This window comes from Penicillium alfredii, assembly GCF_028826965.1.
Source record: "Penicillium alfredii strain IBT 34128 chromosome Unknown utg000007l_segment0_segment0, whole genome shotgun sequence".
Taxonomy (NCBI): domain Eukaryota; kingdom Fungi; phylum Ascomycota; class Eurotiomycetes; order Eurotiales; family Aspergillaceae; genus Penicillium; species Penicillium alfredii.
The window spans coordinates 1,919,397-1,935,203 of record NW_026622704.1 but is presented as its reverse complement, the minus strand read 5'-3'; the positions used below and the strand labels follow the sequence as shown (position 1 = coordinate 1,935,203).

At 52.5% G+C, this 15,807-nt stretch overlaps 5 protein-coding genes across 5 annotated transcripts; 2 read left to right on the top strand and 3 right to left on the bottom strand.

The window, feature by feature from the left end:
* Positions 1-132: 132 nt before the first annotated feature.
* spt5 (transcription elongation factor spt5) lies at positions 133-3,488 on the top strand (the record flags this gene model as incomplete). The annotated part of the gene is made up of 6 exons (XM_056655953.1): positions 133-237; positions 305-481; positions 545-2,019; positions 2,068-2,637; positions 2,694-2,860; positions 2,911-3,488. 6 exons carry the CDS (start codon positions 133-135, stop codon positions 3,486-3,488), a joined length of 3,072 nt encoding a protein of 1,023 aa, XP_056511566.1.
* A 920-nt stretch (positions 3,489-4,408) lies between these two features.
* Positions 4,409-6,005, top strand: NUU61_005370 (FAD dependent oxidoreductase; the record flags this gene model as incomplete). The annotated part of the gene is made up of 4 exons (XM_056655952.1): positions 4,409-4,471; positions 4,831-5,322; positions 5,373-5,523; positions 5,584-6,005. 4 exons carry the CDS (start codon positions 4,409-4,411, stop codon positions 6,003-6,005), a joined length of 1,128 nt encoding a protein of 375 aa, XP_056511565.1.
* An 835-nt stretch (positions 6,006-6,840) lies between these two features.
* Positions 6,841-9,054, bottom strand: NUU61_005369 (putative MFS transporter; the record flags this gene model as incomplete). Its single annotated transcript, XM_056655951.1, has 8 exons — positions 6,841-7,089; positions 7,190-7,294; positions 7,379-8,086; positions 8,199-8,270; positions 8,345-8,636; positions 8,713-8,783; positions 8,843-8,919; positions 8,979-9,054. 8 exons carry the CDS (start codon positions 9,052-9,054, stop codon positions 6,841-6,843), a joined length of 1,650 nt encoding a protein of 549 aa, XP_056511564.1.
* A 1,618-nt stretch (positions 9,055-10,672) lies between these two features.
* Positions 10,673-11,784, bottom strand: NUU61_005368 (uncharacterized protein; the record flags this gene model as incomplete). The annotated part of the gene is made up of 3 exons (XM_056655950.1): positions 10,673-11,124; positions 11,242-11,458; positions 11,587-11,784. The coding sequence occupies 3 exons, from the start codon at positions 11,782-11,784 to the stop codon at positions 10,673-10,675; spliced, it is 867 nt and encodes a 288-aa protein (XP_056511563.1).
* Positions 11,785-12,385: 601 nt separating this feature from the next.
* triA (uncharacterized protein) lies at positions 12,386-14,778 on the bottom strand (the record flags this gene model as incomplete). Its single annotated transcript, XM_056655949.1, has 3 exons — positions 12,386-12,556; positions 12,609-13,058; positions 13,129-14,778. 3 exons carry the CDS (start codon positions 14,776-14,778, stop codon positions 12,386-12,388), a joined length of 2,271 nt encoding a protein of 756 aa, XP_056511562.1.
* Positions 14,779-15,807: the final 1,029 nt, after the last annotated feature.

Below are 15,807 nucleotides of genomic sequence, written 5' to 3'. Positions count from 1 at the left end.
CATTATGGATTCTAAATTGCCCCATGCTTTTTCAGGAACCAACAGCGCTTCCTTCTTTACTTCAAATTGCGATCTCCCTGAGACGGCGCAAACACTCCCTTATCGATACCCCGATCCCTACAAATCCCGACGATGTCGCGCAACTTTCTTAACCAGGAATTCGGCTCGGAGGATGAAGATGATGACTTCAATCCCGCCCCTGCTCAGGACTCGGACGCCGAGGAGACTGATGCCAAGGTTAGTGATGATCAAGCCGGTTACGTTGGGTGAATATATTGGCTCTAACGAATACGGGGATGAATAGCCAGCCAAGAGGGAAGGAACTACTATCGACGATGATGTGAAAAATGAGGGCGATGCGCCGGAAGAGGACGATGCCAAGGACGTCGAAGACGCAGAAGAGGATGGTGAGAATGCAGAAGATGCCGAGGAGGACGAGGAAGAGGAAGAGGAGGGAGAGGAAGAAGAGGAAGCAGTATCGGTTTGTATCGCGTGGTGACTTGGATGTGCGTTCCAGATTGACTAACCTTTGTGTGTTTTCTAGGGTCGACCTCGCAAGCGGAGAAGGGGCGGCATGTCCGCGTTCATTGAAGACGAGGCTGGTGTCGATGAAGATGAGGACGAAGCAGAAGAGGAGGAGGACGAGCTCGCCGAGTTTGGCACGGAAATGCACCCCGATGACCTCGATGCATTGCCCGTGGGTGCCGAGACCGACGACCGCCGTCACCGAGAACTGGATCGTCAGCGTGAGATCGATGCAAGCATGGACGCAGAGAAACAGGCCCAGATGCTTAAGGAACGTTACGGTCGGAATCGCGCTGCTGCAGCGGATGCTCTCGTGGTCCCAAAGCGGTTACTCCTTCCCAGTGTGGAGGATCCCAGCATTTGGGGTTGCCGTTGCAAGCCTGGAAAAGAACGGGAGGTTGTCTACTCTGTCCAGAAGCGAATTGAAGAGCGTCCGGCTGGTTCCCGAAACCCTATACGCATCATCTCAGCCTTTGAACGTGGAAGCATCATGCAAGGCTGGTTCTACTGCGAAGCGCGCAGGCAAGCCGATGTCATCGAAGGCCTGGAAGGTATCACTTTCTACTATCCATCGCAAAAGATGACCCTGGTCCCAGTTAAGGAAATGCCGGATCTCCTTCGCGTCCAAAAATCGGAGGAGCTAATGCCAGGTGGATGGGTTCGCATCAAACGCGGCCGCTACCAGGGCGACTTGGCCCAAATTGAAGAGGTCGAGACCAATGGCCTGAATGTGACTGTACGACTGATTCCACGGTTGGATTACGGCATGAATGAAGATACTCTTGGCATCCCGGGAGCCGATGCAAAGCGAAAGCGAGGCGCTGCAAATGCCATCCGCCCTCCGCAGCGCCTGTTCAGCGAGGCAGAGGCAAAGAAGAAGCACGCCAAGTATCTGTCGGCTACTTCGGGACTGGGTGGCAAGTCATGGAACTACCATGGTGATAACTACGTCGATGGCTTCCTCATCAAGGACATGAAAGTGCAGCACTTGATCGCCAAGAATGTGAATCCACGGCTGGAAGAGGTCACCATGTTTGCGCGTGGAGGAGAGGATGGAACCGCAAACCTGGATCTGGCCTCACTTGCCGAAACCCTAAAGAATTCGACCGCCGAGGACTCATATCTGCCCGGCGATCCCGTGGAGGTGTACCGCGGTGAACAGCAGGGTCTGGTTGGCCGCACAGTCTCCACACGAGGAGATATTGTCTCATTGCAGGTCACTGAGGGTGACTTGACCGGACAGACGATCGATGCACCTGTACGGACTCTCCGCAAACGCTTCCGGGAGGGTGATCATGTTAAGGTGATCGGGGGCAGTCGGTATCAAAATGAACTGGGCATGGTGGTGCAAGTGAAGGACGACACCGTCACCCTGCTTAGCGACATGAGCATGCAGGAAATCACAGTCTTCAGTAAGGATCTCCGGCTCTCTGCGGAGATGACGGCGGATGGACAACTTGGCATCTATGATATTCACGACCTGGTCCAACTTGAGTGAGTGCATTCCCTATAAAGTTGAGAATCCAGCTAACCTGTCATTAGTGCTGCCACGGTCGGTTGTGTTATCAAAGTCGACCGCGAGTCTCTTCGCGTCGTGGACCAAAATGGTTCTGTTCGTAATGTTCTTCCCACTCAGATTGCGAACAAGATCACACCCCGCCGCGACGCAGTCGCAACTGATCGCAATGGTGCTGAAATCCGCCTCGGGGATACCGTTCGTGAGGTTTACGGAGAGCAGAGGAGCGGGGTTATCCGCCATGTCTACCGCTCGTTTCTCTTTGTTCACAACAAGGCTCAAGCTGAGAATGCCGGTATTGCTGTCGTGCGGACGACAAACGTCGTCACTGTCTCAGCGAGAGGCGGCCGGGCTGCCGGGCCTGATTTGACCAAGATGAACCCTGCTTTGTCTATGCAGACACCTGGCGGCGGTGCGATGCCACCTCCCCGCCGCGGCCGTGACAAGCTGCTTGGACAGACCGTAACGATTCGAAAAGGTCGTTTCAAGGGCTTGGTCGGTATTGTTCGGGATGCCGATGATACCTTGGCTCAGGTTGAGCTTTACACATCCAATAAGCACGTACATGTGGCGCGGGATTCTCTGGCTGCAAAGGAGTGCGTACTCGTTTCTTCTTGTGTTATCTACTGTTCCTTTTGCTGACTCTTCGCAGTCCTGTTTCCAGACAGCCAGTGAGCATGGGCCGTGGACAAGGCCCGCGCGTTCCGTTCGGCTCCTCGGCGGCCCCTCCTGGGAGAGATGGGTGGCAGGGAGGTCGCACCCCGATGGCTGCTGCCGACTCCTCGAGAACTCCTGCTTGGGGTGGTGCCTCCGCACGGAGTAAGTCTGGATCCTGGAGGCTGTTGGTGAAGATGCTAATCATTATGTAGCACCTGCTTGGTCCGGCATGAGTGGCTCTCGTACCCCGGCGTGGAAGGCGGATGGATCGCGCACCTCGAACCCCTGGGAGGGAAACCGCACAGCTTATGGAGGAGTGGGCAACCGCACTCCGGCATGGAATTCTGGATCTCGAACCCCCTACGACTCCGGTTCTGGATTCGATGCTTTCGCTGCAGGATCTCGTACTCCTGCCTGGGGTGGCGCAAATGCTGGCAACCGTACTCCGGCCTGGGGCGGGCTATCTACTAGCAGAGAGCAGCGGGATTACGACGATGCCCCTACTCCGGGCGGCAACTACGCGCCTACGCCGGGCGCATATGGTGCCCCAACCCCCGGCGCTTCTGCGCCTACACCGGGTGCCTGGCCCGACAGTGCCCCTACACCTGGCGGTGCTTTCAGCGCGCCCACCCCCGGTGGCCCCTCGAAGCGGGGAGGATACGATGCCCCGACCCCTGCTGCCTTTGATGCGCCGACACCAGCCATGGGCGGCCCTGCCACACCTGGGGCGGGAACATACGGTGACGATGACGGTGGACCGCGGTACGACGAAGGGACCCCGAGTCCATGATTTTGCTCTTGGACGATTCCCCATTCTGTTTCATTTCTCCTTTCACTTTGATGCATCAAAAGGCTCGACACAACCATGCTTTAGATATCAAATGGGGATTGGTTTGTTCTCACATGTATTCTACTTTGCACGCCCATGTATTTTCTTCAGAACAGCAGCAAATGGCACTTGGTTTGGGCTGAACCCTCATGTTCTTGAACCCTTCAGTTTTATTCCGGCTTTCTTTTGGGACTGGTGCGGCCATCTGGTCGTGAGGTAAAGGTACAATCGAATGTAGATCAATTCTCGAGTATTTGACGAACAACTGAAAATCAACAAACTAACCTTCGAATATTCATACGTTCCAACATCACTAATGGCCGATATTAATGATTCAATCGGATTTTAAAGTCCCAAGCGAGCACCGCGAGGACTCCACTTCCTTTCAGCACACCGGAACTTGCCCGCCGTGTCGACCTACCAGATCGGTATAGCATGTTGCGAGGTCGATCTGCCTTGTCTGAAGAAAAAGGAGATCATGAACGTCATCTGAGTAATATAATCAACAATAGGCGAAGAAAGTGTCTATGCTTGCGCCCAGGTGCTATCAAAAAAAAAGGAAAGCTCAAAAATTGTATAGATTCTGTTGTCACGTCTTCCAGCTGGATTTAATTCTTGGAGAAACACCCGACCTCCAACGAGATCATGGTCCATGGATTATAGGTCGTAAGTTAAGCTCGTCTGATGTTGACCTCCGTGCAGACATGGTAGCAACGTTGCTGAGGTGAGATTATGGATGAAAGCAAGGCTAATGAAAAAGTCTATAGATACAAAATATACATCCCAACCAACTAAAACGAATCCTAAGTGGAGCTCCGTTGCATAGATCTATTCACACTGCACATCAAACCAAGCAAGTCGACCCCCCCTCGGCTCTTAACATGTTCGCTTCGGACCATAACGTCGAGGCCACCGAAGATATTACATCGAAGATGGCAATGACGGTTGGACAAGCACCAAATAGGGAGGTCCAAGAGTCAGCATCCGATTAGCGATGATGTTAACGTCCTCCCTATCTCCCTCTCTCCTCTCTCTCAAGAGCAGCTATTTCAATGCGCAGCTTGAGAGCTCCATGACAGGCTGAACGGAACCGCTGCGTGCTTACACCTTTCTGTCTTATCTGGCATGGCAATCCAACAATAGGTCATTCATTGCGCTCTTTCAATACACCATTATGCCTTTCGCGCAAGCGCTCCTCAATGACCCCGGCATCCCAGCCTCCGAGCGCCAACATGCCCTGAATGGCAACTTCTCGGACCCGGGCATCCCCAATGAGTCCACGACCTCGTCATTCTGACTCCAGAACCTGCATCCGCGGTTCGCGCAGCACACCGCCGCAGCACTACCCACCGAGACCGATGTGGTGATCATCGGGTCTGGCATCACAGGCGCATCAATCGCGCGTACATTTCTCAAGATCCAAACCCAGTCCTCAAGCTCTCATCCTAGAGTCGTGATGCTCGAAGTTCGCAGTATCTGCAGCGGAGCCACGGGACGCAATGGAGGTCATATCCTCGAGACCTCAGACAAATACGCAGAGCTGGCGGACGTCTTTGGAGTGGACATCACGCGCAAGACGATGCGGTTCCGCCTATCGCATCTGAAGGAGATGTTGGGCGTTGCGGAGGAGTGGGGGCTCACTTCCGAGACACAGGCGCGCAAGGTGCGGTTCCTGAGTGTGTATTTCGGGGAGGAGCCGTGGAAGGCGGCGCTGGAGCGATTGGCTCGGTTTCAAGTTGGTATGCCTGATGAATCGGCGGAATGGACTGCTTATGACGGGGAGGAAATACCGAAGGTGTGTTTGTTTCTTTCACTTGATCCCGGGTCTGCGCTAATCATTTCCAGGAATTCAATCTTCCCTACGCTAGAGGCGTGATTGCTGGCCCGGAAGACGCTTTGTGGCCTTATAAGTTCGTAATTGGCATCCTGGCCCGGTTGCTAGCAGACTTTCCGGTCGACTTTCGAGTCGAGGAACAAACTCCCGTCATAGTTAACCGTCAAAGATGACACATCAAGCTTGGGTCCCCGATACCAAGTAGAAACCGGCCGGGGGCAGTATCTCTGCACGGCATGTCATTCACTACACCAACGCACACGTTGGGCACCTGGTCCCAGGACTCCGAGGCCGCAGTGCGCCTGACAGATGTCAGCACAGACACCAGGCGACGGCTTCCCTGCCAGGCCGCCAAACACTCGTGGCTCTTCAGCTACGACAGAGGCTTCGACTTCCTGACACAGTTGCTGGAGGGCCAGATGATGCTGGGCGGGGGGTTCGCACAGACCGAGGGAGGCGGGATCGCCGACCTAGGCGTGTCGACCGACTCTGAGTTAAGCCTGTACATCGATATTCATCTTTCGGGTGCCCTGAGTGCAATCTTCGAGCTGCCGGGCAGTCTTGGGGCCGGATACAGGGTGATCCAGTGCAAGCGATGTGGACCGGCAACATGGCGTTTAGCTTTGACGGGTTTCCATGAGTAGGACGGCTGCCTAGGCCAGTGACACATCATCGCTCTGCTTCTTCTTTCTCTTTGGATGGTGCCACAGCCGAAGCCGAGTAGGTATGTGCTGCCTTCGGTGGAGAGGGCATGGTGCAAGCCTGGTTCTGTGGGAAGGCCTTGGCGACGATGCTCCTCTTGCAAGAGGACGATCTCGCCCAAGCAGATCTCTCGTGGTTCCCAGATCAAATGCTGGTCTCCGAGAAGAGGATAGAGGCTGCAGAGCTGCCCCGGTCTGTTGTTGATACTTCTTGTCAGGCAAATCTCTGAAAGTTGTTCTAATGGGGCTGCGTTAGGGTTTGGCCGAGCCGGACTGTGTAATATGCTTGTGTTGCTTATATTTGTTTTCTTCCTGCATCGAACCAGGCATCCATATTCCAGAAGAATGTGTGCAATCTATTTGAAATGTATGATTTTAGGCAGAGGAGATTTGCTTTTTCTCTTGGGCGTTGCAGTGCATGATTTAGTCTGTCTGGCCGCGACAGAATCTTGATATCACATGGGATGCAATAACCACAGCGTCAAATGCAAACCCGTCAATATGCCATTCGTTTTCAGGGCTTATCAAAGTTATGGATCCGAATTTTTGTAAAAGCAAGAGGTTTTTAACCTCCAAAAAAGCAGAGTCATACCCCATCGGCACATTCATCATCACTCGTCAATAAACACACATTCCTCAAATCCTCAAGTCCTAAGTCCCAATATACCATAACTAGGCAACTGGATTCTACCCGGCCCCACAAGGCACACCCCCTTCTCCAACCCCCAAGCCAAGCCCAATACTTCGGACAGATAGAGGTGGTACAAGCACACAGCAATCAAGCCGCATGAAGTCGTCCCTGTTGCTTAACCAGACGGTCGTACCGCGCGGCAGTAACCCGGCGGGCAGCCTTACCCCAAAAAACCATAGGCAGGATTAGCAGGGTCATGCCGAGGCTGAGGAAGCCACACGCTAGAAACATGTTCTGGAGACCGGCGCGCTGCATCCAGGGGATGATGGCGAAGGGGATGCCGATGCTGACAGCGTTGCGGAGGAAGGCGATGCCTGTGAAGGCGTCACCTGTTATCTGATATTAAATTATTTAGTATAAAGAAAATAAATAAAAAAAACGTATGGAAAAATAATAGTAATGACAGTAATTATAGCAAGGGTAGAAGGTGGTTTACCTCGCGGTAACTATCAATTACTAGAGTCAATGCGCTGTCGCTGATGCTGCCGAGCCCGAAGCCGAATAGGGCGCCGCCGATGCTGGGGTAGATCCAGTGCATGCCCTGTGGTGATTAACAAAGAGTGATTATTCAGACACATACAAGAACACTTCATATAGAATAGAGAGAAGAGGAAGAAGAACCTACTCGAGAAATTGCGGTCCCAAAAACAATCAAGCCCCCGGCCATAGCAAGAGCCGGAAGATGCAGAATATATAAGCGCATCTCAGGCTCATAGAGCCCTCGGTTTCTGCGTGAGAAATACACAATCAACCAGTCCCCCAAGACTCCGCCGTAGATGCCGCCGAGGACATTGCCGACAAACGGGCCGAGACTCATGAACCCGATCTGCTCGGGGGTGAACTGATACGGTGGCAGCGGGAAGACAAGTGAAAGCACGTTGGCAGTAACGGTCAGCCAGACGACGCCGGCGGCGTATTGCAGCGCGGCGAACAGCACTGTTGGGAAAGTTGCGAGCACGTAGAATGGGCGCCAGTAGTATGGCCAGATAGGTTCTGGGGTTGCCGTGATCAAGGCTAATCGTTTCTGCCATGGGTTTCGAGGAATTGTTGGGTCGAGCTCGTGCTGCTGGTTGCTATTCTCGAGTGTGATGCGGGCTTTGCTGTCTTTTGAGTATTCGGGTTTGGTGTCTGACTTGGGGGTGGCTGAGAGGTCATCGTCTTCGCTGGGACTTGTGCTTGCTCGTCCGGTAATCACGGGGATATACTTGGTTTCTTCAAAGAAGAGGAGAAAAAGCGCCAGCAGAATGCCGTTGAAGATGCCCATGGTGCGGTAAGAAGAGCGCCATCCTTGCCGGGTAGCCTGAGTGCCTGCTGCCATGGGAGCAAGGAAGCTCTATTGGTGGATTTTTTTGACGCATCTCAGCAATAAGCACTTAATATTCAACCGAGAAACACAACACTAATGCAGAGCAGATGTGGGATGTGAGATATGGTGTGCTACATACCCCAATCATGATCATGACCATATAAAGACCATTCATGCTGCCTCGATGGTGCACAAAAAAGAGATCTGCTATCTGTGCAACATCAGCAGGGTGAGGGGATCAATCATAAAATAAAAGAAGAAAGAAGAGAGAAGAGAAAGATGTACGGTAATCTCCGCAATGGACTCATTGGTGGCACCTGCGAATCCCTGCAAGAGATTGGTGATATACAGCTCGGTTAAGCTCTGTAGATTGGCCGTCCAGAACGACGTTGCCAGCATCAGCGCCGTCGATGCGATATACACGGGCCGTCGGCCATATTTCTTGGCTAGCGGGATGAAAACCACACAGCCTGTCGAGAGCCCAACGTAGTTGACCGACATGCATTGGTTGAGATGGGTGTAGGAGACCTGGAGGTCGACGACCATTTGTTGCCAGAAAACCGCCTGAATGGAGATTCTGTACAGTAGGATGGCAGGATGATAAGGTGTATTCAGTGAAGAGGTAATATGCTGGATCTGTTTCATTTACTCACGCGGTAAAAATGATGGCTGTCGTGGCTAGCACGATGGCAAAGTTGGCTGTCTTTCGGGTCGTACTCCAGTTCTATATTTCCGAGTTCAGCTGAGAGATTTAGCATGAAAATAGCAAAGCAATTGTTATACCAAGGGTTCATTGGGGTCGTTGGATGGAATTGGGTCCAGAATGACAACACGCTGGCCATGAAGATCGGTCTCGTCGCCTTGGAGCTAGTCAGCCTCGCACGAGGAATGTCCAAGAAACAATGAGCCTGCCGCGTACCTCGAATCAGTTGAAACGTGCCTGGGGGATGGATGACATTGTTTCCGGTCAATGACTGTCGAGGGCTATCGGCCATTTCTCAATTGAACAAAAGAAAACAAAAGAAATTGCCCTCCTTGAGGATGATGCAGTCGGCGGTGACACCAAAGCTGTATATATAGACTTGGGGTTCTCGGTCAACACAACACTCAACATTTCAGACCCGACCAGTCGTCCACATGATAGGTGATTGTCGTTTCCAACCCGCTGTGACAGGTACGCCAGCCCATGATGAGAATCCGTGGTGTCTTTGTAGAACACAGCGCTGGACGGGATCCGGGTCGGGCGATCTTCAGTTCAACCTGGGTTGAGAGAGAAAAAAAATCAACTACCCAATTGCTATGGTCTGGCTTATCTATCTAATATGAGGGAAGAACTCGAGTATTTACGCTGTCGTCTGGCCCCCCTTTTCACGCAGATTCCCGTTGTGCACGATTAAGACTGGTCTTGCCTTGGTGCGTTAGGTGGACGCCGCACTTGTCGAGGGGTTCTCAGTGCCGAGCGGTGCATTTCCTGGCTTCAATGATTTTGTGAGTAGACAGGAGATATAGCAGCGGGGACAAATACTGCGTTTTTTTTTTAATTTTCATGACAGATGTGAAATAACTGGCACAAAACGTGGGTTGCTCAACTGCAAGCTGCAAGACGGACGGAAGAATGAGCTGGTCTGGACTATAGACCATCTAGTAGAGCTGTGTTAAACGGAAGGGTTGGCAAAATTGAATCTCGTGCCGGCTCAAGGGTCTGAAATCCGAGCTGTGTTCACAAATATTACAGAAAGAAGATAGGTGCAAGAGAGCCCTCGAGACTGATGTAGAGTACAATGCTGAAGATTCATCGCCATCACCAAAACACGTATGAGATTTATTGACCCAATGGCCACGACCAACCACAGCGTCGTAGGGCTGCAGCAGGGGATTACCAGTTGTGTCACACATACAGAACGTTATAATGCTGGGGGTCGGCGGTGTTGATGCGTTGGTCAGTCAAGTGTCGTGCAGGTTGGCACGCAAGAAAGAAGACGTCCAAGGGCTAGTCTAAGTAGAAGTATCTACGAGATATGGTGGATGCATGGTCTGAATCCCGTGTATATACAAGACAGGAAGAATTGAAATGGTAGAGATCATCCTGTAAACATCTCCAGGAATTCAATCAACGCTGACTTGCCCACTTCCAACATCTAAAGAAGCTGCCATGCACACTTGCGAGACCAGCTTGGCACCGCTACAAGTACAATATCCACGAGCGACTGTGGCACCTTCGGATTATTGCTGTGCATCCTTCATTGCTATCACGCGGACTGATCTGAGGAGCAGAGATATTGGGTTTGGATCACACCCAAGAAGATCTATTGCGGTTAGGATGTACGCAAGAGGAAAATATCGGAGTGACGAGAGGTTGAGGTTTCGGGTGGTGGAGGAAGTCTCGGCGGACAAGAACCAAGAGAGTTGGTCATAAGATGAGAGAACAATCAGTGTCAAGGTTGGAAAATAGTCGATAGACTCGCCCAGACGAGGGAATGCGTGTGCGTGGGTCGTGCAATGTAGGATATAGGAGGAAAGAGAAAGAGGACAGACCAGACTAAATCCATGTCTCTTTCTATTCTCCCATTGGATCGGTTGATGGAGGCTGGCGGATTCTTTTACAGGACAGGGTCATATCAATCCGGTTTCGATTCCTCTGCTTCGGGCCAAGTCGTCCGTAGTGAGATCAGGATCATTTCTCTCCCATATCTCTTCCAGCAAGTTGAGAAGAATCCCATCCTGGTAAGTGCCCAGAGCGCAACTGCGGATGGTATCCTTCCAATACGGCCTGCGATTGAGAACAGGAATGTCCATCCCCGCAGCAAAGAGCGGGTAGAGAATAGCATTCTTGATGAAAGTACCTTCAGTTGGACGCTCTCGAAACCCCAGACGGAGCGCGTCGAGGTTAGCTAACACTCGGGCCACCAGGACCGTTGTGCCCACGGGACACGGGTTTGGTTGGGGGTGCCGCCATGTTAATACGGTGGCCGGGTTCGGCAGATGCAGATTGTGCGGCGTGGCGGCAGGGCTCACCATATCCCGGGTCTGGCGGCGAAGAGTCAAGATCGCGGCCAGCTGGTGGGCTTCCCACAATTAGCATTGCAGGAAGTTGCGCGGTTCGCTGTACCAATCCCAGAGGCTTTGCTCGGTCGTCTCCAGCCCGATCCCCGCAAAGATATCTTGTAAGGTCCGGGGCAGACCCGTTACGGGCTCGACGCCGTCTCTTGGGCGCGCGGCCTGGCAGTAGCGGCGCCAGATGCCGATGCAGGGAATGCGGCAGCCAACAGAGAAACAGGGTAGGTCGATGACCCTCATGACCTCCAGGAGGTGGGTGCGAAAGTCGGACATGGAGGGATCGCGCAGATTTTCGAAGCAATGGCTGTGTAGGATGCTGTGCACGCGTTCCAGATGGATCGTCTAGGGCAATCCATGCATCAGCTGGACCAGCCAAAAAAAAAAGGTGAGCGTGTCAGAATTTTAAGCCAAGAACCACTAAGACATCTTGGGGTGGGAAAGAGAGAAGGGTACGCACGCTAATGCTGCACAACAGTCTCGGCAGTTAGCATACCATCCGCGAGGCTGGTGCTACGCGCCAGTTCGGATCGAAATGTCCGCATTGCTGTGTCAAGGTACTCGAAGAAGCGCGGCGTGAGATTGCTGGCGAGCGAAAGCTGAAACGCCAGACAGATCTTATACAAGGCATGCGATTCTTGGCGGAGATCGGGGAGCCGCTCTTGCAGCATGCTGTCTCGGGCCGAGGTGGAGTGCAGCGCGTTGATGCCGTCGTTCAGGACTGCTGGGGTTTAAAGTGCTAAAGTGCGGATGAGCTTGGGGGACCCTGAGTGGATCCGGTGTGGAGCACGGTGATAAAGATAAGGCGTTGGGCTGCCTGTCTGGGCAAATCCGTTGTATACTTCGCATCCATGGATGTTGATAGATTTGTATAAATGCGTGGAAGTTTGACAGTATTCCGACTTTAGACTGTTGATGGGAATAGAGAACGAAACTACGAAATACAATGCTTGTATCCTAGTTAATTCCATCAAATCCACAAGAATCTCACCAAATGAACTCGAGAATCCGGGAAGACAAGATTACAATCGCATAATCTAACATACTCTAACCTTGGAATATAATCAACCATGAATCTTCAGGCTCGACAGCAACAGACACACCTGTCTCTTGTCGAGTGCTTCTTTGAATTTGCCATTCAATGCGAGTGAGAAAGAAAGAAAGAAGCGTATCTGCACGAGTAGAACGAAGTAGACATGCGTAACCTTCAACATCAACCTAAAAAAACTTCAAGGACGACAATATTACAAAATAATAATTGAACAGCCCACTTCACGGGGGCACAGCCCGAGCCAGAATGCGGATATTATCCACAAAACCCTTGATGAGGTCTTCGTACTGGTTGGTCGGATCGCCCGAGATAGCAAGCTGACCCTGGCGGCGGATTTCGGCGCCAGAGACTTCGATTTCGAGTTCGTGTTCGAAATCATTCTTCGTTGGAGGCTGGGAGTACGTTAGCAAATACGCAAGACACAACAGGGGCTTTCTAACTCACCTCCGCTCTGGCTACCTGAGTCAAATCGATCTGATATGCCAGATGCCGATAGCTCATACGATCCTTATTGCGCTCGCCTCGACCACCCTTGCTTGCATCGACCACGGGAAGGTGATGTACATCACCCGGGTATTCCATTTCGAGATTGACACTCACGCGCCAATCTACCGTGGTGCGCGGGCTGCTCACATCGATATCGGCGACGCGGCACTTGATGATCTTGGCAAGGACCTCACCCGTGCGTTGGTCGGTTGTCACACGAACCTTGGGCTTGTGCCGTGGGTTCAAGTTTTGGCGGATGACCGGGGGCAGCTCAGCCGGCGAGACCTCATAGAATGTGTCACGCTCCTTCTTGTGGGCATACGAGAGGGGAATGCGATTCGGGCCACTCTGCGGTAGAGATGCTTTCACCGTCTCGTTCAAGAAGTTATTCATGGCGCGGTGTTGCTCCTAGATAAAACAGAGAATATCAAGTTAGCTGACTGCGAATGGACTGCACGGCACTAATCACAAAACTTACGATGGTCATGCTACTCTCAAACGATGTCCGAAACCGTGAGTTCTCCCGGTTTATGGCAGTCTCCGTCAGAACCGGCAGGCGAAGCCTATCTCCTCGATCCATGTCCATGACATGACCTAGTTTTGCCTCTACCTCAATGATTGCCCCTTGTCCTGCGGCGGCAGAGCCAGCGGGCCCGGCCGCCACATCGTTTCTCATGACTACATGCTGGAAGAGGAAATCACAGAGCAACTTGGTAACCTCTTCGTATGGAATATATCCAGAAATTGATGGCTCCCAACGCCCCAGGGAACCCACTTTCGGAGGGTTCAACGGCGGGGGGTTCAATGAGGGAGGCTGTGACGATGGTCCATTTGTAGTCGGTGATTGTGCAGCGGGACCAGGAATAGCTCGCGTTGGAGCAGGCACGGCAGATCCAGCCCCTGGTGATGATTGTCTGCGAGTGGCCCAGGAATCATGATATGCTTTCCTCGCATGCTTTGGGATCGGTGGCTGACATTTCGGAATGACAGGACATTTGCCTTTGGTACGGACCGACCTCTGGGCATAAACTGGAGGCTCATCATATCTTCTTCTCTTGGGCCTGGGCGGCTGGATCTCGGGACGAGGTTCTTGCTCGTGGTCCACCTCCATCTTCAGGGGGTGGGCACCCACCCCTGGGCCTGAAGGAGAACTATTGATCGGGGTGTGGCCTAGAGCACTGGGTGACGCGCGCACATCTGACCCCGCCCCGGGATGCAAAGAACTTGTGGGACTCTCATTCCACCTTCGATCTTCAGAGGTCGCAGCAGCGCTATTCTGGCGGGAGACGGTTTTGGGACTGGCACTCTCTCGGGGCTCCGGTTTGAGGTTCGCCGGATGAGGATGGGAGGGTAGCTCGGGTGGCCGGGAGCCGCGCGGAGAGAACTGCCGCTGGGTCACTGGGGACTGCGTTGGGCCTGGTTCCCGGGATTGGATATCTACCGCGGGTCGTGGGCTGGATAACGGGTTGCGCGGGGAATCACGACCAGAGGACTGAGGTCGCGTCGACAATGGGGATTGGTGGGTGGAAAAGGCAGGAGGAGGACCGAGAGGAGTGTCAGGGACAGAGCGGTGCGCAGAAGGCGAAAACTGTTGTGATGGCAGAGGTTGCGATGCAGACGGAGGGCTGTCTTGAGGACGGAAGCTTTCGTTCGGGGCATGCGGATTGGTCATGACGGACTGAAGCGAGTGCGATCGTTGCTGGGCAAATTGTGATGACTGCTCTGGATACTGTGGCCCTGCGCTCATGGGCTGCGGCGTATACGGCGACGCCAACGGGCCGGCGGGGTGTTGCGGATTCGGGTATGCGGCGCCATAGGGATCTCGCGCACCTGGCCCATATGGAGCGGATACATGTGGGGGGCTCTGGCTTCGCTGGGACTGCACTGCGGTGTTCAGTTTTGGGGCGCTGAACTGCTGGTATGGCGACTGGGTTGGGCCATAGGGTGACGACTGGCTCGGCGATGTGTGCAACAGCGGAGGCTGTGGGCGCGCTGCATAGTCAGGATAGGAGGGTGGTTGGGCGCGCGATTGATGAGATGCATCAGATGGAGGGCCAGAGGATTGTGTGGCAGGCGGGGGGTTGGAGGCGCCGCCGGCGTCGCTATTCATGATCGTGCGCAAATCCATGGTGACCGTGTCCACTTGCGACCATGGACCACCGCGGGCAGGATTATCGAACAGGACACGCGACGGGCAATTGTGACATCCAGGCTGAATGTACAAGGGATTCGGAGGTGAAAGTGAGCGCGGATCGAGGGTGGGTGGGAGAACAAAGGGAAGGGAGAAAGGAAGTTTTCGAGCTGCGGAATTGCGCGAATCGGCGTTCGGTTCGCAAAGAACCAAGAGAACTATGAGAGAACCTGTTGGGTTGAGATTGGCATTGACGGATCAATCTTGTTGGTTTTCTCTTCTTCTGCTTCTTCTTCTTCTTTTTTTTTTTTTTTAGGACCTCGGGAGCTTTCACAGGTTGAGCTTGGCTACGGGGCTATATGTAACTACAGAGCTCTACTCCAATGGCATTGGGGGCCACTAACTGTATTGGCACCGATTGAAATTGTCTTAGATATGTGTATCCTAGGCCTTGAATTTTGGTTTGTGTTTTTGAGCTCATGGCACAGTTCGTCATAGCTCCTGATGTTTTCGGCAAACGAGCAAGAAAAAAGAAAGGCCAGGGTGGAATCTACCTCGAGTCGTAGTCACGTGGTCTATCCATGACTCAGCGGGGCCTTGGTCCAATTCTGGGCATCATTCTAGAAATACATAGATGGAATAGGCTTCTGATTAGTTCTCTATTTTGATTAAATAGGATATATTCTTTCCGGTCTGTGATATGTTGTGGTTGACTGAAATATAGGAGATGACATCAACGATACTAAGCCAACCACAACCATTACTTGTATATCAAATATCAGAAGCTTAACCCGAAACAAGAAGAAAGGTTAGGAGCTAGTATGCGGGGCTATGCATAGATAAAATACATTCAAGTCAGATATACTTTATCTATGCACTATTCATTGAAACCGGAAACTCTTCGACTATCAGGTTGTTGTTATACTATATATACTGGCTAGGCAACAGGAAATAGCCAGCAACTGAGAGCCACAAAGACCAAAATATAGACTCTCAATTCTCTTCATCTATAGCCACAATTTCTCA